Source organism: Natator depressus, chromosome 1, assembly GCF_965152275.1.
Source record: "Natator depressus isolate rNatDep1 chromosome 1, rNatDep2.hap1, whole genome shotgun sequence".
Classification (NCBI taxonomy): Eukaryota; Metazoa; Chordata; order Testudines; family Cheloniidae; genus Natator; species Natator depressus.
In genome coordinates, this window is record NC_134234.1 from 118,481,699 (window position 1) to 118,503,828 (window position 22,130).

A 22,130-nucleotide genomic window follows, 5' to 3' on the forward strand; every position below is an offset into this window, starting at 1 on the left:
AGCTGCACCTGGAGCTCTCTCTCTCACACACACACACACACACCCCCCTCCAGCTGTCTCACATCCCACCCTGAGCGGGGAGGCTGCGGCTCCAGCTGTGACACCCCTATTCACCCCATGCGGAGAGGCTGCAGCTCCAGCTGTCAGCCTCTCCACTGGGGCAGGAGACTGCTGGGAAAAACAGGACCTATGGTAACCCTCCCCGTCCCTTTCCCTCCCCCTCCCCTGTAACCCTCACTTCTGCGCTGCTTTGGTGATGGTACTGGCTTTAGAGATTGGCACCTGGCCAGCAGCCTTTGCTCTCTTGCTGCCCAGCTCCGAAGGCAGTGCCTCCCCCGAAGCAGGGTAGAAGTGTGGATGACAATCCCTTGGCCCCCCTACAATAGCCTTGCGACCTCCCGAGCGCCTTTTGCATCGGGACCCCTGTTACACCACCATAAAATTTCAGATGTAAACATCTGAAAGCGTGAAACTGATCAATTTAAAAAAACCCCTGGCTGTGAAATTGGCCAAAATGGACCATGAATTTGGTAGGGCCATAATTATAACACTCAACAGGAAAAATTCTGTAACTATAATTCCACCGAGAGTATCTGATATCAACCACAGGCGTGAACCGTGTACTTTATTACGTAGTTGCAACACTTGATGGAATGTTGGTCATATCTGTTTTTCTACATGAAGTTCATTACCAAAAGTGTCACATTATTGCAGTTGATTCACTGCTCAAGATTTAGCATGTATCTCAATGATGCACAGCATTCCTGTCAGATGATTCCTTACATTTATAAAACAGATATTCTCTAACAACAGGAAGGAAGACAATTAAGGTTAGCTGCTGCTACAGGTAGGTTTTTCTGAGCAGGCTGGCAGCCCAAAGACTTGAAGACCATAGAAAGCTCCACCTTCATATATTTCCCCTTCAAGCATAAAGCCTTCCTAACTAGGAGGAGATCCTTATAATTATGCTCACCTTGATTTCAAATCTGCTGGAATTTCTTTCTTGATATTTGATAGTTTTTTCCCTCTCTGTTTTATTTGGAATATTTCACTTTCATGCTTTTCTGGCATGGCTTGTTTTCCCTTTTGCTTTTCTGGTTCCTACAAAAGCCAACACACAGTAACACAGAAAACATTAAGAACAGTAACTGAAGGATCCTGCTTCAATAAAAACCAGAGAGAGAAAACAGCATCAGCAATAGTGAGCAATTTGCATAATGGATGATAACATTTCAACACTCAATAGTGACAATCCCCCTCCATCCCTAAAGTGAATTTAATGCCTATTAAAAAGTGGTTCACCTTTCTAGAGGATTTCAGTCTCTACTTATCCACAGAAATAGTACAGGATGGGCAGCAGCAGTGCAAACTTCCTCAGATTACCCTATTAATGTGCTTCAAACCTGATTTTGGGGGGTCATTCTAGGAACATGAGGGTAGCTCCAACTCCATGTTCATTCAGACCTTTGGTGAGACTGTTAAAAAGGATGCTGGTTATGGACTTTGGACAGAGATGGACAACTCAGTTGATATAGGTCACTGATCAGTCATCAGAGGATGGTAACTTTCTGTCATTGATGACCTGGGCTGCATTTGACAGACAACCAAAAACTGAAATGGTTCCATATCTCAACTAGATAGGATGCTTTTAAGCAAAGAAATAGCAAGTTCAAGCAACTTCACCATTTGAGTTATTTCCCCTCTCTCACTTTACAGAGCCTCCGTGCTTTATGCCTAAGGTGATAAAATTACACTGTCAAATTAATGACTAACCATCTTGCAAAGCAAAACTGATCAAACCTAAATATTTTAACATGTATTTAACCAGTTTTGCTTTCAAAACAGCAAGTTTCTCGCTACAATAAATTCATCACATTAAAAACATGCCCAAATTTTGGCTTTCTATTCTCCCCAATTAGTTTTATTTTGATTTCACAATGCATGTTTTGAGACAAAACCATCATCATGACCATTTGACAAATATACCAGTGGTTGAGATGCTGCAGTTGATTACCTAGCATCATTTGGCCCCTGTGAGTGAAACAAAGTAGCAATGCAAGCACGTTCTAATTCTCTTTTCTATAAAGGAAGAATCCCCTTATTTCTCAGAGAGATTTGGAAATAGGCTGCTTATTAGTATTCTTGGTATCAGCGAACACAGTATAAGTAGCAGCTGCCACTATAAATGAATGTGTGTGAAAAGCAAAGCCATGCTTTCTACTTAGGTGAGCCACTAGGTATCTGAGAAGAGTACCCTTCCCTCCCTTTAACAGTTCTGTACCTCCTTCAGGAGTGGTTCTGTGTCTGGATTGGAGGTTTCTGTGGTCGTTGAAGAACTGTCATCATCTGCCAAAGAATCTTTCAGCTCATCCTCCTGTGGCTTTCCCTTTCCTCTTCTCTCCTTTTCCTCCCTCTTCTTCTGTGGTTTAGATTTGCGCTGAAATGGTTTCCCTTTCCCTAGGAGATAAGGGCAGCTCCAGATTATTAGCAGCTGTGCTCCAAGACTGGGAGTGTTTTGCACCACTTTGTGCACTGAAAAACAATCCATCACTAAGCCTCCCAAGCCAGCTGTAGCTCTTAGTTCCAGGAGATTTGGACTACTGTAGCATTTTCATCTTCTCTCTCATACGGTGGTTAAAAGTGCAACTTCAGACTTTTGCTGATGTGTCTTTATACCACTTCACTTCATCTATACAAGTCATGTCAAACCTAAAGAAATCTGACCAATACTAACACTCATACATTTATTCCCCCAGATACTATCAACATTACCCACCTTCTATAGACACTGGCCACTTAGGCATACATAGTTTTCCTTTGTGACTCGTTGCTACCATGTGACTGGAATTCTGTCTGAATTCCTTAACTTTTAATATTAGAATTTCACCATGTAAGATTGATGTCAAAATCAATCACTTTGGAAATCACTATGAAAGTTTTAGTACCTTAACAGACAAATGAGAAATGGAACTGCTCTGCAGACTTCAGTTGTTCATATTTTGTGTTTGAGAACTGCAGTAATTTGATGGAGGGTATTTACAAATATTACAAAGTTTCTATGAGAGGATCTAACAAGTATGCCAGGGGACACAGATGAAACAATCTGTCTTCAGCATATTTTGTTCTCTCTGAGTTACATTATTTTAATACTTAAAACTAAATTTTATGTCCTACATTTTAAGCCCCAAAGTTTTGGATGTTACAGGATAAAACAGGAAGAATGTATTAAAAAAATCCACAGACTTATCTATAAAGTTAGTTGCAACAGTTAAGATCATCCACCAGTCTCTACAACAAATCTATATATAAACAGGAGCTAATTATATTTAAATATATTTATTTCTTTTTTGGTTTCTCTCAATTTCAGGTTGAAGGTGCCTGAGCTCAGGGAAATTTACTGGGGGGATAGGTTCAAAAGGAGCATCATCTATAGATCTATCAAAATCCTGCCAGAACTCTTGGTAGACAAAATACTATGGTATGTCTTGGACTCTTGGGAAAGGGAAATGAGTTAACATCATAAAGAGCATAGATATTGAGCAACAGGTGTGGGTTTGTTTGGTTTTTAAACACCTTCATCTTGATCCATAGGCTTCTCTCACCATTACCTCTAATTATTCCCTTACTAATTTCTGCCATCCATCCACTACAATACCATTTAATAAGATCTTCCTCAGATGCTGGCTTTAAGACTAAATGCATTCACTTATAAGCCATATTGTCTACACACTGCTGTTTTGTTTTTAATACTTTATTTGAGAGAAGACCAAATTCAGCTCTACTGTAAATGGGTGTAATTTCCATTGAGATTTGTGTCTGCTTATGTTGGAACTGAATCTGGTTCATAATGGTTGTTGCCATACTTAATTGTGTAAAACTTTTTGGAATAAAAGTTATATGAAAGATACTACACAAAATAAGGTTCTGACCCTGCAGACACTTAGTTGTGAAGATAGCCCCGTTGTGGAAAGCTGTACTCGCACAGTCTGTACCTATAAACTAAACTTCTATTTTTCTGGGTTTAAAAGTTAAAAATCAACACTGCATATATTCATTTTAAATCCACATACCATCTGAGAAGCTATTGCTCCTAACATATTCTTCAGCATTAAACTGTAAAATAGTTAGTAGACACCTTCAGGAAATATATTAAAACATTTTTGCAAACCTAATGATTGACTTCTCCTCCTTCTAGATCTGGCTATTTATTATCACAACTGAGAAGGTTGTAAAAAACCACAAAGTTACACATCAAGCAAGGTTCATTCTAGCAGCCAACAATGGTTGGAAGAAAACAGTCTACTTAAAAAAAATTGCATTTCTCTCAGGAAATTTCCCCCGCCTCTTGTTAAGATTGAAGAAAAAATTCTCATTTTTTAGTTATGTCTGCACACAAAATTTTGTCAAAGGCACAAACTAAAAAAGGACACATTTTAAATGTATTTTGATGCCTAAAGATCCACATAGGTGCTTTTGAAAATTCAACTAGGTAGCTAACTGCGTATTTAGACACCTAAATACCATTAAAAGCCTGGCTCACATTATCAGTGTCTCCTGTTCAGGAAAACATTAATGTAAAAAATAGAAAAGTTGGTGGGGGAACTAAAGATCAGGTGTATATGAAACCACCTTGAATTTCTGTTTTTTTAAAAGCAGATTTCAAGATGACTGTGCTTCTTTAACAGATGTAACAAGTCAATAGAGATTTCATTAATGTACAAGAGACCTTGTTAAATGGGTAACTTAAGAGCTAGGTCAAATTTGGCCCAAAATTTAGGTTTGTAAAGACACACACACTTATCAAACCTTAAAGTAATTGATTTAAGACTTAAGAAACCTTAGATGACTTGAAATATTTTCATGAAATGAAAAACTGTTGAATGTAAACAATACTTTAACAAAGATAACCCTTGTACCATTTGCTTCACTGTGTTAGGGCACAAGAATCTGAAACTGAGAAAGTCTATTCACCAGATAAATGTCTAAAAATTCCATTCATTTTTATAGTAAGTTATTAGTAGGGTAGGTAAGTATGCAGTAGCCACGTCGGTCCCAGGATATTAGAGAGGTAATATCTTTTATTGGACCAACTTCTTATGGCTTATCCACTAACACCCCCTTTTTGTGCTACGACTGCAGAGGCGTTAACAGGCCACTATCTTGAATGGTCCCTTACAATATATAAGTAACAATTACTTATGCTAAACAATCTGTTCAACCTTACATTTTTGCTGTGAAGTTGAGAGTTCCTTTGCCAGACCTGAAGAAGAGCTCTGTGTGGCTTGAAAGCTTGTCTCTCACCAACAGAAGCTGGTACAATAAAAGATATTACCTCACCTACTTTATCTCTCTAGGATAAGTAAGGAAATTTGTTTAATACACACTTTCACTCTGATAATGCTCTCTAACATACTGTAAGGCACCTATAAAAGTCTGGTTTCTCTATAATGAGACTAATTTCTCTAGTTTGATTTTTTGTCATGTTAGTAACACCACATTCTGGATACAACAGTATTTGATCAATCCTACATAAAACATTTGAAAATCAAACATTCAAAAAGTCGCTGTCAAAATGCAGCTTTCATACTAAAAAACCCAGTGAACTGTTAAAAAAAATAAACCAGGATTTCCCAAAGCAACACGTTTTCATGGGTGCTAACAAATGAGAATCTAGTCCTATCAACCTGAAGTGTCTGTTCTAACATTCCTAAGTTTTCACCTACAGAGAAGTTCTATAATTTTAGGTGATGAAATTTCTTTTGGGTATACCTCTCGAAATTATACTTATGACAAATAAATTCCTGTATTTTTGCTTGTGCAATTTCATGTAACAATCAGACAAGATCCTGATAGTTCACAAACAAACTTCAGACTTCTAGAGTGTACTATCTCTGAAGAACTAGTTTATAGACTGAGAAACAGCTGCCGCAAGACTTTACAGAAGTGATACTTCTTAGCTAAAAAGAAAAAAGAAAAGGAGTACTTGTGGCACCTTAGAGACTAACCAGTTTATTTGAGCATGAGCTTTCGTGAGCTACAGCTCACTTCATCGGATGCATAGCATATTGTGGAAACTGCATATGCATCCGATGAAGTGAGCTGTAGCTCACGAAAGCTCATGCTCAAATAAACTGGTTAGTCTCTAAGGTGCCACAAGTACTCCTTTTCTTTTTTCTTTTTACGAATACAGACTAACACGGCTGTTACTCTGAAACTTCTTAGCTAGATACCATAGCACAAATTCTATTTCATAAGAGGCTGATTATGCAAACATTTGGGTACATGCATAGTTACATGTACAACTGCTTGAAGAATCGGGCCCCAATTTTTTTAAATCCAACTCCTAATCGATGAAGCAAGTATCTCAATAAAGAAATCTTTTTTAAAAAGTGTATGAGAGGGAGATTGGAAATGGACAAGTTTGATCATGTATTTGTGTAGACTTTTCTAAGGATGAAGGGCTTTTTATATATTTGTTGGTTTGGGAAGATGAAAATAATAAAACTGCTTGTCTAAAAGCAAAGGAAAAAAAAAAGCATCCAATATAGCCTCACTCCCAAGCAGAAATGACCAAGGCTACTAAAGGGATGCTTTTTATAGAAGTATGGACTTATCTGAAGGTATTTAGAATTAGGAAAAAGTTACAAGAGAAAAAATGGACATTCATTAGGATGAATAATGATGCATTAGGACTTACGTGAAATGTTCTAACTTCATTTAGACTTCTGCTGAAACTGTTAGACAACAAACTAGCAAGTGATTACACAGTGCATACTGCTTGAAAAATGGGTAAATAAAAACTTTATAACTGGCACTCACAATATTTAGGAACAGCTATTTTCATCCTAAATATGTTAAGATAATCTTCCAACATACAAATCGCTGAGAATTGTTCCAACCAGGAAACAGATATGAAAATGGTAGTTAAGTCATACTAGCCATTCATTTGCTAAAAGACAAGCACTTTTGTTTCCAAGTCTTAAGAAATAAAAAGTATAGTCTCCATAGTTCCACTAGACCATGATACTGCTGAAATCCTAGATGGACCTCATTCATAAGCACAGCCAACACTTTGCATCCATCAGGAATATTTAATACCATCTGTCCATAACAATGTTGTGTTACTAAGTTGTATTTTTTAATCATTACAATACAAATTAAAATTGCTTTATCTGTTGTGATTACACAGTCATTTTAAGGTTTCTAACCGTATCCTCTGATCTCTTCCCCCATCTACGTCCATCTCTAATGAATTTTATATAGTGCGTATGAAAGGCATCAGCAATATTCCATGTAAACCATACTGCCTAAATGAGTTACCCCGCCCCCCAAAAAACAATCAAAACCAAACCAAACCACTAAAAAGAATAGTAGATTTAAATGTGTAACTAGGTTGACCCATCAGAGATGTGTATGTTAGACTCAACTGGCTAATTAGAAAACAGTTTTGGACAATCAGTGTAATCAAAAGCTACACTAATGAAATATTTACAGTATGAGAATAAATTTCTATTAATAATCTCAAAATTTGTTTTGAAAATTGTCTAAACTCAACACACATGATGTATGTATGTATTTCAAGAGCATTTGAGAATCAAAAGATGCACATATAAACAACTCTACAGGCACCCTAGCTTCATACAGAGATTAACACACTTCATTAAAAAAAAATCAAGCAGGTACCATTTATTAACTTGTCGACCTCCTAACATCAAGGATTTTCTGTCACAACTGCAAGTGCTTGGCATGAAGAATTCCATTCTGACAATACCATATTGATTCACTATGCTCCACTTTTCAGTTTTCATAATAAACTAGGGCAACCATCCCCCTTTCCCAAAACTAACTGGAGGCTAAAAGGACTGAAGCCAGAAGAACAGTAATTTAAAAAGATTTCTAAATATATACACTTCGGTTTTCAGTAAAAACCTATTTCATATAAAACTTGCAAAAGAAAGTGTATCCAGTGTTGAATGGACAATTCCAGTGTTATCAAGAAACAGAAAGGAAGTATACGAACTCTACTCAGGATCATGCATGACGCTCTGGTACAGCAGAGAAGTTAGCAGCTTACAACACTATGAAACTGTAACCTTTATGTTTACTGGTTCAAATCGCATTCCTTGGCTGTTGTAATGTGTCACCCATATCATTAAGTAAAGCAGAGTTGTATTACCTTTGTTTTTTGTTCCTGGAGATGGGGGCTGCTCTATAAACACATCTGGGGAAGGGGATTCTGGATGGTCAAACTCTTTGTCCATAGTTTCTATCAGACCAGTGATATCTGAATCCTCTGAGCTGTGCCTTGTGTTGCTGGTACATTCTGGGTGTGAAGGGTTAAGAAGTGGTGATTGTGGAAAAGAACTTTCAGATTGTTGCTCTTGTTGCTGAGGCACTGTTGGTGTTGGCTGTTGTGAATGCTGCTCTAAGAGAACTTGAGCATGTTGCTGGTTTGTTTGCTGGTTCTGCTTTGCCCCCCTGGATCTTCTGCCTGCTGTGTGATTCTGAGCTGTAGCACCTGAATCGAGGATAAGGGTACCTCCTCTGTTAGATGACTGCATAGAAGCAGTCTGTAGGGAAGTCCTGTTAGCAACATTTGAATTGTTTTTAGATTTGACATTTTCAATATCAGCTGAATTTCTATTGCTGTGCAGATGTGCTGTTGGATTGCATTGCTTATGACTTCCTGCAGTGGATCGTGATGAGGAACCACCTGCTCCATAGATTCCTCTGGAGGAACTGTGATTAGAGTCCGATCCAAGTGCATTCAAGCTGGAAGAAGAGCAAGTGTGTTCAAATATACAGTAAGTGTATATTCCTCTACATAAGAAGAGTTATTACATCAATTAGTAATCCTGAACTACACAGTTCTTGGCTTATTTATCACAGAAATGTAACATGAAAACTCCCTTAAAGCTCAACTGACAAGTCAGTAATACTTAATATCCCTTATTCACTTGCTTATGTACATTTATGGACAAATCACAGCAACAACACATAGTACATGTGAGAAGGAATACTGGTGTGGGGAGTTTCTTTTTCAAATAAAGCCCTAGGAGGCCGGGGTAGTCTATGTTTTGTAAAAGTATAGTCAAGGTCCAGACTCCAGAGAAACATTTTTCACATTGCAACAACAACAACAAGTAGTAAATAAAAAGATTTCACAGTCCATTCAAAAGTATCTGGTGGTCCAGATTTGGCCAGCAGTCTGCCTATTGACTACCTCTGCCCTAGGCAGAGAGCCTTAAGCAGAGTCACTTTTGCCCCAGTCTGTTGCATTATACACTTTCTGTTTTTCTAACAGGTAGTATGTAATTTACTATGTTTATTTTCACAAAAAAGTAGGAATTCCTCCATCCTCCCCACACTATTTGGATGCCCTCTTAAGTTATTGCTGCATTACCAGTCCCTTTTGTTAGGAGGGTGACCTTGATTAGTCTCCTGTACTAGGAGAAATGTTCCTTTCCAAGTGGCCTTATTCATATGTGTGTACTTACTTTCCGTCAGATGAAATTCCAACTATTCTCCTGAGATCAAATGGCCTTCCCATATCAAAGGGAGGGTTTGATGCCTCAAAGGACAGGCGCCTCCTGAATGGCTCCCAAATTCCTTGAGCATCTAAATAGGCTGTTCCAATTACCAAGAGAAAGAGTACACTATAGGGAACAGAAGTAAAAAAAACATTAATTTTCTTGTCGTTGTTTTAGGGCTGATGAGGCGGAACGCTAACAAGGCAAAGAAAATGCATCTTTTGCCAACAAATCAAAAGCTAAAAGGTGAACAGTACCCAAAAAGCAATTTTATATGTGGTTGAAAAGAGAAAAATCCCAGCATGACACACACACCTATTTAACTCCTCGATGTACACATATTACTATGGGAGTTACAATTAAAGTGGAAAAACAAGATATACACATGATCCCCAAACCAAAAAGCTATGGAAAAAATAAGTTTCTGAAGCAGAAGTTAACTTGTTTCAATCAGCATGGTCTCCTCTTCTCCTTCCAAATTGTTGACAGCTTCTTGATATTTCCACTGTGTGAAATGAAGTACCAATTCACAGAAAAGTTTTACACAAAGATGCAATAAAAGAGTTAAGAAAAACAGATTAATCAAAAACAGGGAAACATCTCCAGATAAGTTCATCAATACTCTATTTAAGAAGGCAGAATTTTGGCCTTAGCTACTGTTTCCTGTCAAAACCACACTGTTACTGGGGAAAAGAGGGAGAGACACGAGGGGAGGAGCATAGGTTAGAATCTGATTTGATGCACAGAAAACTGAAGAAATTTAATTCTTGGGTAAAAATGCCGTTGAATAATTAAAATACACTAGATGGACTAAAATATTGTCAGCAGATTTAGTGTGCAGACTAAAAGTACTATTGAATACACATAGCAAGTGATTGTACTGAGAGAAAAAAAGAGTGCATTTGTGCATTTATATAACACACAGTTGCGCGAGTTAAAAAAAAACGAGTTCTCTTCTGTTCCCGTATTTCCATCATTCAATTCTTATTTTTACAGTTTTACTGTTGATATTTTAGTTATACTCAGTCAGTAGTGTTTCAATACAGTAAAACTGCAAAACAAATTTATTTTCATTTCTGTTTGTAACTACAATATAAGGAATATGTTAAGAAATGGAAGAGGTACTGGCCTGAAAGTCAGGAGACCCAGGTTCTACACCCAGCTTTGCCACTAATCTGAGCTGTGATCTTGAGCAACTTACTTCACCTCTGTGTGCACCTCTCTCTCTCTCTCGCTACATCCTTTGTTTTGTCTATTTAGACTGTAAGCTCTCCCTGGAAGGGACTATCTCACTACGTGTTTGTACGCTGCCTAGCAAATGAGCCCCAATGAGGCTGTTAAGTGCTAAAACAACACAAAATAGTAGTAGCTTAGGGCAGGTGGCGATGAAGAATACCACTTCAACTGGAAATGCAAGGAGACTTTAGAGAGGCAGACCAATAACTTAAAATGGAATTTGATCTGGACACTAGGGCTAACACAGCCACCTGAGCAAAAAGTGTCATAGGACCTTTAATAACTACAAGTAGTTAGGACCTGAAGGATTACGTCTCATCTGAAAGGCTGCATGCTGTCTTGATCGGCTGCTGCACTGCTTGAAGCTAACTATAACAAGGGAATTTGTCAAGAAAGAAGTGAATGAGTTATGCTATCATCAAATAACTCCAAGTTCATTTACATGTAGTACTTAAGGCTACAGCTTGTCCCCTTGATCCTTCCATGATGTTAGAAGGCAGTCACATTAGAATGTTTCCTTCACTGAGTATTGGTACTTACATTGTGGTTATAAGCAGGAGACAAGCTGAGACACTGAGTGTTTTGTAACTTAGACTAACAAAACATTTCAAAGCACATACAAAATCCCCTGAAAACTGTACAATTTGAACGGCAAATGTTAGAACAATGACCCCTATATTATTTACCCAGTGAACAGACTGTTAAGCTAAAGTTAAGATTGCATGTACTTAGCAACTATTTAGGGGGAGAAAAACTATAAAGACTTCTGCTCAAAAGGCAAAGTGTTGGAAAGTACATAAACTAACTGTTCCATAATGCCTCACCTTCTTTATCCATTTCTTCATTGCCCACAAAATACTGCAAATGAGGGTACCCAAACACCTTTGCACAGATCGAAACTGGGCTTAGGAGCCAGTATCACTATGAAAGACGTATGAATATTTAACCATGGGCTGCAGAGGAAATACTACTAGGACAACTATTCAGGTTCACAGTATCCGACTGAAGCGCTACCATATATCACAGGGACGTCTAGCATCACAGTATCTCTTATGCTGGGACACTATTTCAATAGTGATTAGAAGGAAAAAGCCACTTATTGGAACACCAATACCATTTCTTGTAGCATCCTGGGCATGTGAAGAGGGAAGTCTCCCATACAAATACTGAACAGGTATGACGCTGTTTATAATCTCTTCACACTTCACAAACTAATCTGAGGTGGCGCAGTTCAGCCTACAGAGTGCAATACATTTTCAGTTCAAAAGCTAACACTCTCTTATTATGGTAAACACAACAACATTTTCTGAAAAATTTTGTGCTTCGTTGTCCGGTGTATTCATATGCTACTAGGTAACCTCACTAACTAACTCTATTTTAAATGTTTTACATATGACTCAACAATGTCCTCCAGGTTCTCAGAAATTCCATTATTAGTATCACAAGTTGTCTGTCGCGTATAAAGGTGGCAGCAGAATTAAATCATTCAAAAGGCATTTGCTGCTAAACTCATCTAAGTCAGTGTTTCATATCTCCCTAAGGGGCAGTGCTGTGGAAGAGTGACTTCTCACCTCCAAAAGGAGCCATGTTTAACAACGTTGCCTCAATTCATGACTTGGTTCAAGTCTGGCTTAGTTACAGCTATAAACAATCACACATCATCACGGTTAATAGGAGTACAATATTTGATCTTAGCAAAGATGTTCTGGGCAAACATATATACTGTATTTTCCATTTGTTTTTCACAGAAAGTTAGAATTCCCAACACCATGGTGTTAGCACAAAATCCATAGTAGTTTGCACCTGTTTGTTCTTAACTTCATCTTATCATAATACGTTATTTTACATCAATTACCAATTGCACTGTATACAAAATGTATCCTAAAATTATACTAAAATCTAAGCATCTACCCTCTGTATTTTGTATTCAAACTCAGACAACTCCACGTACATTATGCAGGTACAAGCAACTCATACCTCATTATTCCTGAGATGATTATGTACAGTGCCAGCTCCCAATTCGGTCTGGGCAGGGCTTCTGCACATGTTGCTAACATATGATATGGAAGAGATGCATTCAATACAAATATAAATTCAGAGCCTCCTGCTGTAATGAATTTCAGTTCACGAATGACTCTGGAAGCAGTGAAATCTGGTGTAAACCTGAAAAAGTAAATGCAGATTGTTACAGCTGTCCATATTTTAAGACTAAGTCCAGTATGACAGTTTTAAGTTCTAAATAATTTGCATTATTCATCCTTTTCATATTTTAAAAAGATAATAGCGACTGCAATGACTGTAATTTGGAGAGGTTTGCTGAAACTGACTGAACCAGTGGGATGATCATTAGTCTCCCATACACCTTAGCCAAATAGTACCTATGGATATTATTCAAGTAACTTAGAGACTTATGTCATTGTCTCTTAAGTACATACACAGAAAGAACATATTCAATAAGAGGGAAGATTAAAGCCTAGAATTAAGCCAATACCAGAGGGCAGTTTTATCTAGCAGATTAAGCCAACTAGATACAATGGCTGGAATTAAATTTGGACCCCTTTTTTTTCCTTTAAGAAAAAAAATCAAACTAAAATTATGCAAAAAATGCAAAATTTAAGAGTGACAGTCATTAAGCAATGAAACAGATTACCAAGAAAAGTGGAAAGTTCGTCACTTCATCTTCAAGTCAAGACTGAATATCTTTCTAGAAAGCTATGCTGCAGTCTCATCACTAATGGTTGAGCTTGATGCAGGTATTAATGGGTGAAATTCTATGGCCTGTGTTATGCAGCAGGCCAGACTAGTTAATTAGAGTGCTCCTTTACTGTTTTAAATTCTATGAATTTTTAGTAAAGGCTAATCAATTAGTATACAAAAGAAGCATTAAATACAATCAGGGCCCAAAGATCATTTTTGGAGCAAAGAGTCCTTTCTGTAGCCAATTCTTGATTAAAAACACCCACTAAAATTTTAGTCAGTGCAGCATACACAAAGCCCGCAGGGTTAAAATGCTGTATGTTATGATAGGAGCACTCATAATACAGAAATGGATCATTTTCAGTACACACCACAATTAACCAAAAGGATATGTTAATCTATGTCTATATTCTATGAGATCCTGCATGAAGTTGTCTTAATATGCATCTGTTTATACAATTCCAAGTTTACAGCAAATTGTTTCATCACCATCCAGTAAATACAACACTGTACTCAGCTGTGAAATCTCTTTAATAAGTTCTTGCAAACAGTTTGTTCCACTTTTAGAAAGGAAAGGAAGCTTCACAATCTTTGTTTGTACAGAAGAAAATTAAGCAACTCAAAGTTTAAATGAGAAAAAAAAAGGATATAACCAACACCAATTTCTTACTGAGTAAAGCTTTGTACACACATTTTCTAATGTAAGACTATTCTCAAATGATCTACATGAGGAAATGGCCTCACTCTTCAACAACAATGTACTTACAATATGACAATGTCTTTAGAGGCATTAGCACTTAGTGCAAACTCTTGACAGTTAACAACTTTAAATCCATATCCTTCACATGTATATCCACTGATTTCCATGGACTTCACATTAATCTGAAGCTGCCCTGTGTTCTCCACTTTGAATGTTCTTTTCAGTGTGAAATTTGGTTCTTTTAATTTCATTTCTAAAAAGATATAGAACAAAGCAATTAGGACTGTGTTAAGCCAGTACAGTGCAGTAAATTCATTATCTACAAAAAATGCTTGCAAAGTTCTGTTAGTACCATTCTCACTTTAAGCCCAACAGTGACACTAGGAAATACATGTGTCAGGGAAGTGGTGGATGGTTTAAGTGCTGACCTTTGGACAAGATGTTAAAACAGAGGTCTCTGCAAGCAGTGTCAGATGGCTGTCAAGTAGAATGGTTTCTGTCCAATTCCAGAGCATTCGATTCCCTCACAAAAAACCTGGAGAAAGCTATTGAGACTAATATTGCTTATAAAAAACCCGCCCCCACCCCAATTGTGTAGTAGTGTAAGTTACTGTTCCATCACTGTGTATACTCTGCTTCTGTACACAGTTTCTCTACTAGCAGCATTTAACTGAACGTTGCAAACATTACTTTCAGATAGCATGTGTAGTATTATCTGTACTCTAACACTAAATTCTTTTCTATCCTGAAAATAAAGCTCATGGATGACGTCAAAGACATTGAAGTCAGCATTGTTAAAAGGAATATGGAAAACCAATGTGAGGCATATGTTCAGAGGTAGGATCTGAGTTTTCAACTTCAACTCAGTTTTCCACACATCACTCAATGGAGAAGGATTTGTCTGACCATCCATGAAGAAATACCATGGATCTCTGGCAAAGGCTGAAGGTCAAATCTTCTTGACTAGTTCTTCAGCCCCAATTCCTGTATCCTCTCCCTTCCCTGCCCCCCCCCCCCCCCAAGCTGTTAGTGTTGAGGGCTGCTAAAGGATTTGGGAAGACAGAGGGCTGGTTGCTTCTTTGGTTCACCTATTCTCAGACTGAGAGAACCAGGGCCATTGTAGTGGGTTTTCTGTTACTTTAGTTTAAGGTGATGGATACTAGTGGCTATATAACCTCAATTTTGAAGAGCAAAAGAGTGAAGACAGATAAAAGTAACATTAGACAGACCTTCCTCTGTATGTTTACAGTTTTTAATTAATTTGTTTACAATGACAAAATGCCCAAGACATTATGAAAATAAAAATTTTTGCCCAGAAATATTGCTTGTATATTGAAATACGATATTTTTCATGGTACATGAACCATGAGTTCACACATTTTACATATTTTTAGAGATTCATTTAATCTAGGCATTATAAAACAAGAAAAAGTGATATTTTCTAGTTACTGCAGATATTCGTAGTTGTGTACATCAGATGTCATGAGATTTTCTGTTCAGTGTAATAGGTCTTCATAAAATACTCACTTTCTGAACAGTCTTTTAATAATGTTTCAGTGATCTTAAAACGTAATGAACTTCCTGGACCCGGAGGCTTGCCTGCAACCCTCAGGCTTTCAGTTGTTCCTTGGCCTTGTACCATTATAGCATCTATTACAGTCAAATTATTTCTGTATAAAGAGAATAGGGGAAAGAAGAAACATTTAGCAAAATAAATATGCACTCCACTGCTCCGACAAACTTGTTCACAAACTATATTACATTACATCCCAATCCTAGAACTGTCTTATGTATATGAGTAATCTCACTCACAATTCCCATGCATAGGCATTTGCAGGTTAGGGGCTGCAGTAACCTACACAAAGCATACTAAACTTTAGTGAAGAAACTTGTGATTTAGTTATAATAAAATTTTATCATTAACACTTAGAACTGCAAAGCTCCTACATGCTTCTTTCAAACAGTAAACACACTTATTTAAACTCTTGACTTCTCACAGAAAGAATATTTAAGGAAAATAATGTTTGACCAGTCCCTACTTTCAATACAAGAAGTATAGATGAACTTGAAAAGAATTTAAACTTCTTAATATAGAAAGCATATTGGTAATACATGAATATTAGAAGATATGAACTGAATGCCTTTGACCACTGTAAATCATAGTGTAATGTATACAAACTAAATCCATCATTCCAAATCCTGGAGATTCCACAATTAATCTTGAAACAATGGGACAACTTATTGGTCACAAGTGGTCAAATGTGTAACCTACACATAAATAAGAACCTCATTAACTCAAACCCAATTCAGAGACCTACCATACCTGATGATAATTAATGATGAAACAGTCTTATTAAGAACTGGAGTAAATTTTACTTTGACAGATTTTCTCTCTCCAGGCTTTAAAACTATGTTTAGAACCAAATGTCGAGATAGACCCTCTGAAAATCCTGTAGTGCTCTGCAATGGCTGAACCTTAAGACAATGAAAAATAAAAACCACTTTTAAAAATAGGGAATTTTGCATAGATTCCACTGAGTACATACAAACTATATTTTCTAAAAAATTCTCATATCAAAAGGTGCTTCCTGATGAAGTTGTTTAAATACTTAATTAGCCTAGTTAAAGTCTTCTAATTCTCTAACAGAAAAAAAAGTTTTGTTTTTTTTAAAAAACACACACAAACATTTATTCACGAGACTGTCCACCACGAACAGGAATTTCCCTTCAAGTAATTGGTAAAATACAAATAGTCTTAAGTCAATGAGAGTTTGATCAGGCAAAAACAACAGGTTGCAGCTGCTATTCTGCCACCAGTTGATATGCAACACTAGTTATTTTTAATTTTTAAGCTACCATAGCCTTTAACAGAAAAACAAAAGATCTACAGCACAAAAAATCCTGCATTTATTACCAACTTCAAAGCGGTGCAACTGGATTATTCACCACGAGCAATCTGAGCTACAAAATAGTCACCTAGTTTCTTAAAACCCTCAGAGGACAGGGTATTCAGAGGGTTGTTTCATGTGCATCTCTAACGCTAATATTACTACTTTGCAATTACATAGTGCTTCACATCTTCAAAGTGCTCTACAATTATTAAATCTTCAGAACACACTTTGAGGTAGTCAGGCTAAGTATTACCAATGTAAAAGGAGAACGCAAATCTAAAATTTCTAAAAATTTCTCCAGTGACCTTTTCCTGATCTTGATCTTACTGTAAGAAAGCACTGATTTATGAGACGATACTAAAATAAGTCAGTGATTCTCACCAGGGGTCCGGGTCCCCTGGGGGACCACAAGCAGGTTTCAGGGGGCCCGCCGAGCAGGGTTGGCATTAGACTTGCTGAGGCCCAGGGCAGAAAGCTGAAGCCCACCGCATGTGGGCTGAAGCCCAGGGCCCTGAGTCCCGCCATCCAGGGCTAAAGCTGAAGCCTAAGCACCTTAGCTTTGCAAGACCCTTTGTGGTGTGGAGTCCTGGGCGATTGCCCTGCTTGCGCCTCCCTAAGGCTGTCTCTGTTTCTTTATATGCAGAAAAACAGTTGTTGTGGCACAGGTGGGCCATGGAGATTTTATAGCATGTTGTGGGGATCTCAGAAAGAAAAAGGTTGAGAACCCCTGAAATAAGTAACTAGGTATAGCTGAGCTAAAAACTGACTAACTGGAGGGAAAAGAATAAGTGTTTATACATTTGAGGAGAACATCTGCTTAGGGGGATCACAAGTAAAATTTAGACTGTCAAAAAATTCTGAATGAAAAGTGAAGTGACAGATGCCCCACCACCTGGATATTTAAAACTAGCATCCAAGAATATACTGTAGGGAATACTTGTATATCAGTAAGGGGGTGAATAAAATAAGTCAACAGATATTTTTCATCTTTAAGTTCTATAATTATATAAAAGAACAAACATACGGGAAAAAAGTTAAATTTGAATTACACACTAGACTTGCAGGAAAACTGCTCTGCAATTTCCGTTAACATATCCAACAAACATCAGATGGCATTAATAACTTTGAAGACTCTATGGCTGTATTTTTATTATACAGTATTTGTGTGGCTATGTAAAAACATTAGAAAAGAAGAAAGTGTTTTGAAATACTTACAGAGTTTCTGGAAACCTGGAATTCTAGTGTCCTCAAATTGAAATTTGTTGGCTTACTCAAGTTAAACCTAAAATATAAACATACTTCTTACCAAACTATATTACAGCGAGAAAAGATGTACAGGTATTTATGAAATTTACATAATTGACAATATGGCCTTTATAACACTTTCAAATATTTTATGGATTTCAACACTAACCAAAAGTACAGGATTTATATTAAGATGACTGTAATGAAGACTACACAGATAAAATGGCCATTCATTTTTCTTATTTTGCTTGGTCTCTCCCTTCTCCACTTTGCTTTCCAAAGAGGAAAATCTGAAGCATTTGTTTAGCTCACCAGCTTTGCCCCAAACTGATGGCTGGCAATGGAAGTGTACTAAAGTTTCTTTACCTTTTCATTTCCCATTTATACTAAAGCTCTGAATTCTCTCTACAACACTGCCGCTGTTGATAAATACTGCACTGATTCCCCCCACCTCCCTGCAAGCAGCACATTTGGTACCAAAGCAAGGAGTTTAAATATTCCAAACAATACTTACCGCTCTATTAATTTGTCTACAAAAGATGATGGGTTGGAATACAGAGCTAAAGGAAGGAATTGAACATAGACAGGAACATCTGCTGGGTTTTCTAGAAGAATTTCTTCCTCCTAATACAAACGTAACAATTTGACAAGCATTTACATTCATATTAATTGTGAATATAGTGAAACTTTTCCAAATATAAAGACCTATTTCAAACTATGCTGTGTCAGTGTAAAATGATCCTATTAACACACACACTTACTGATGAGCTGTTGGTATTGGTAAGTGGGAAATTTAAATGGCGTGGTGAACTGAGTATGGATGGCCAGGCCAGTTCGGCTGTGATTTTCAATATTACATCCTTCTGGAGATCTGTGTCCACTTCAAACATGGCACTCAATCTAGGGGGGGAAAAAGTTAATAAATCCACCTTGTGATAATGGAATGTCGATAGCCTAACAAACAACATTTTGTTAACTTTCCATGCACTCTAGAAAATGTATAATTATTGTAGAATGCACCATTCTTCAATATATTTTTACTTTTGTAAAATATTTGATCTTTACTTGTACTACCGCTATTTTAGTTATAAGAAAAGGAAAGCACAAAAGGACAACACAACCACACTGTCTGTGTTGTCACACCTTTGCAGAATATTCTATGCTTTCTTGTTTTGTTCCTCCCATGCCTCCTTCAATTACCAGAGTATTCTTTTGTTACGAAGGTGTTTTATGGTAGTGAGACCATGACTAAGGCTCTGACTACAGTGGTGCAAAAAGGGAGTTAGAGTAAACAGCTACTGGTGAATCCTTTTCTAATACTGTTTGGCTGTCCAGTGTGAACAGGGTCAAATAGTATTAAAACTCATGAGTGGATATGTAAAGTTACTTCTATATACATTAGCTGTTTTTAAACACTAGTCCAAGATAGTATAGCTCCAGCTCTACTGGCTTCACAAACTGTGTTAAGGTCTGTCTATGTCATAAATACAGGACACACAGTGAACAATTTACAGCAATGCCAACTCCCACCATTTTATCACAAGTCTCAGGATATTTGGTGTTCTGACTCTGGGATCTGGTGCTGAATTGGATTTTAATGAAAGTTAAGATTTTCTCAAAGAGTTCCTAACTCCCATGGCTGCAGAGAAAAATCTTGACAATCTGCCCCAAGTGAATCCTAAATGTCCAAACCAGAAAGCAAGTGAAAAGAATCTCATATTTATTTATGTTAAACCTCATGATTTAATTAAATCATGATTTACTGAGGCCTGGGTCATGATATTTGAAAGTTTAGGGATGGTAGTACTGAGGATACATGTTTGTCCCCTGATGCAGTTGCAATGTGATTCCAATTTGAGACCCTCAATTTGGAATCAAATTGTAACTCCATCAGGGGACATTAGATGGGCATTAGCCATCTAGTCTAACTGGACTAAGATGGTAAATTTTTCTGTATCCCTACTTCAGTTTTCCTCTTGCCTCAGTGATGGTCCCTCCTCTGGCCCAGCTGCTCAGTGCACTCACTCTTCTGAGCGCCACTGTCATGCTGAAAGGTGCAGAGCACAAGTTTAGGGAGGAAATGGAACAGAAGGATAAGCGTGATGAGTAGTCAAACCAGGCCAAAGAGATTCTCACCCAGTAAGGGACAGAGTAGCCCAATATCCAAATAAAACTTACTAGCTGGTGTGGAGATTCAGTAGACAGGTGGGAGTACTAGAGATATGGACAAAAAGCCAGGGTTCAACAGGTCTCAAGCACTTCAGCCAAGGCCTACCACTCTGGGCTTTAGTACCAGAGTCAGGTCTGTCCAGTATTCAGACCGAGCGTGCCCAATTCTTTGTTTAAAGTTTCTCTGTATTATTTGTTTCTTTAAGTGAATTTAGAGGGTTTTACACATTCACTGTATCATGTAACTATTTGGAAATGTGTTTTCCTGTATTTCTTTCCCTCCTCCTCAAATATTCTAGCCTTTACTGTAAATTGCAAAAAGCAGATAAAGGAAGGGAAATATGACCCTGTCAGAATTCCCCGAAATTAAGAGTTACTGTTGTGCTTTCTGAGGGATGTGCCAGGCACTTTGGTTATGCTGTTGATATATTTCTATTGCAATATTTCATTACTTATGTAAAGTCTTCTTGTGTTTTCACAAAGTCTACAACATTAATAAAATCCAAGTTAAAATGGATATCATCATAATAAATAGGATCTCTAAAGCACTTTGCCAACATTAACTAATCCACACAATACCCTTCTGAGACATTGAACATATTATCCACCATTGAAAAGCAGCCACTTCATGCATGAAATATAGCAGATGCTTTTAACAGAGCACAGTAGCACCACACAACAGTTCAACTTCTTAGGCATTAGTTTGAATAGGTTTTTAGTCATCATCGTCATGCTCCATATAACACCTTTCAAAAAAGTATCCCAAAATACTTTACACAAAACTAAGGGATTACTTTATTCATCACTGAAAAGTAGCACTCAGTACAGCGGCAAAAGGAGACAATCTAGGTAAACAGGAGTACAGCAGCTTTACACAGCAGCTATTTTGCACAAGCAATACCACACATTTTACGAATACTTTGCAAGCTGGGGTTTCTTTTAGCCTTCTAGTTTACAAAGAAAGGTGCTCAACTATAAATGCACACTAGCTGATTTACCTAAGCCAGAAGTTCTCAAACTGTGGTCCGTGTACCACCAGTGGTCCGCAAGCTCCATTCAGGTGGTATGTGGATAGTTCCCTCTAAGGTGCACGCCTGGGCGGCCGCACACGAGAGAATGAAGGGCAACCCACCTAATTAGTGGAGCCGGGCAGGCATGACTCCACTAATTAGGTGCCTGGACCCTGGAGAAGACGCACATGTAAGGTGAGGTCGTGGCTTTGGGGGTGCAATAGGGGATAGGTGGGAGGGGGCAGTGGGGGTGAAAAGAGGGGATGGGGTGAATTTGGGATGCACAGGGCTGTGGCAGCAAGAGAAAGAGGTGACCTTCCTCAGCTCCAGGGCTGCGGCTGCCGGGGAAAGCCCTTCCCAGCCTCAGCTTGGGGGCTGCCACGGCAGGGGAGAGAGGGAGAGACCCCCCCATCCTTCCCAGCTCCAGTTCAGGGGCTGCCATGGCAGGGGAGAGAGCGCACATCCATCGCGTTAGAAAGGTAAGACAACTGACATTAAAATATGAGTTGTGTGCTTTTATTTGTAGAACAAAAAAACATGAATGATTAAGTTATTTTTATATAGCGCTTTTATCCAGAGTGCTTTACAATAGATCGCTAACGGTATCAACAACATTTGGAAAGTTCATTAAGTGGTCCGCTGAGACCCTCAG

General features: G+C 37.8%; 1 protein-coding gene across 1 annotated transcript in view; it reads right to left on the bottom strand.

The window, feature by feature from the left end:
- Positions 1 to 22,130, bottom strand: part of TMEM131 (transmembrane protein 131) — a 180,455-nt gene that overhangs the window by 20,357 nt on the left and 137,968 nt on the right. The window contains exons 23-33 of the mRNA XM_074965351.1: positions 19,061 to 19,199; positions 18,814 to 18,923; positions 18,270 to 18,336; positions 16,487 to 16,638; positions 15,691 to 15,833; positions 14,230 to 14,416; positions 12,744 to 12,929; positions 9,498 to 9,656; positions 8,177 to 8,772; positions 2,282 to 2,457; positions 974 to 1,101 (exon numbers count right to left, since the gene is read on the bottom strand). Of these exons, the coding sequence (XP_074821452.1) occupies positions 974 to 1,101; positions 2,282 to 2,457; positions 8,177 to 8,772; positions 9,498 to 9,656; positions 12,744 to 12,929; positions 14,230 to 14,416; positions 15,691 to 15,833; positions 16,487 to 16,638; positions 18,270 to 18,336; positions 18,814 to 18,923; positions 19,061 to 19,199 (2,043 nt within the window). The remainder of the gene's footprint in view (positions 1 to 973; positions 1,102 to 2,281; positions 2,458 to 8,176; positions 8,773 to 9,497; positions 9,657 to 12,743; positions 12,930 to 14,229; positions 14,417 to 15,690; positions 15,834 to 16,486; positions 16,639 to 18,269; positions 18,337 to 18,813; positions 18,924 to 19,060; positions 19,200 to 22,130) is intronic.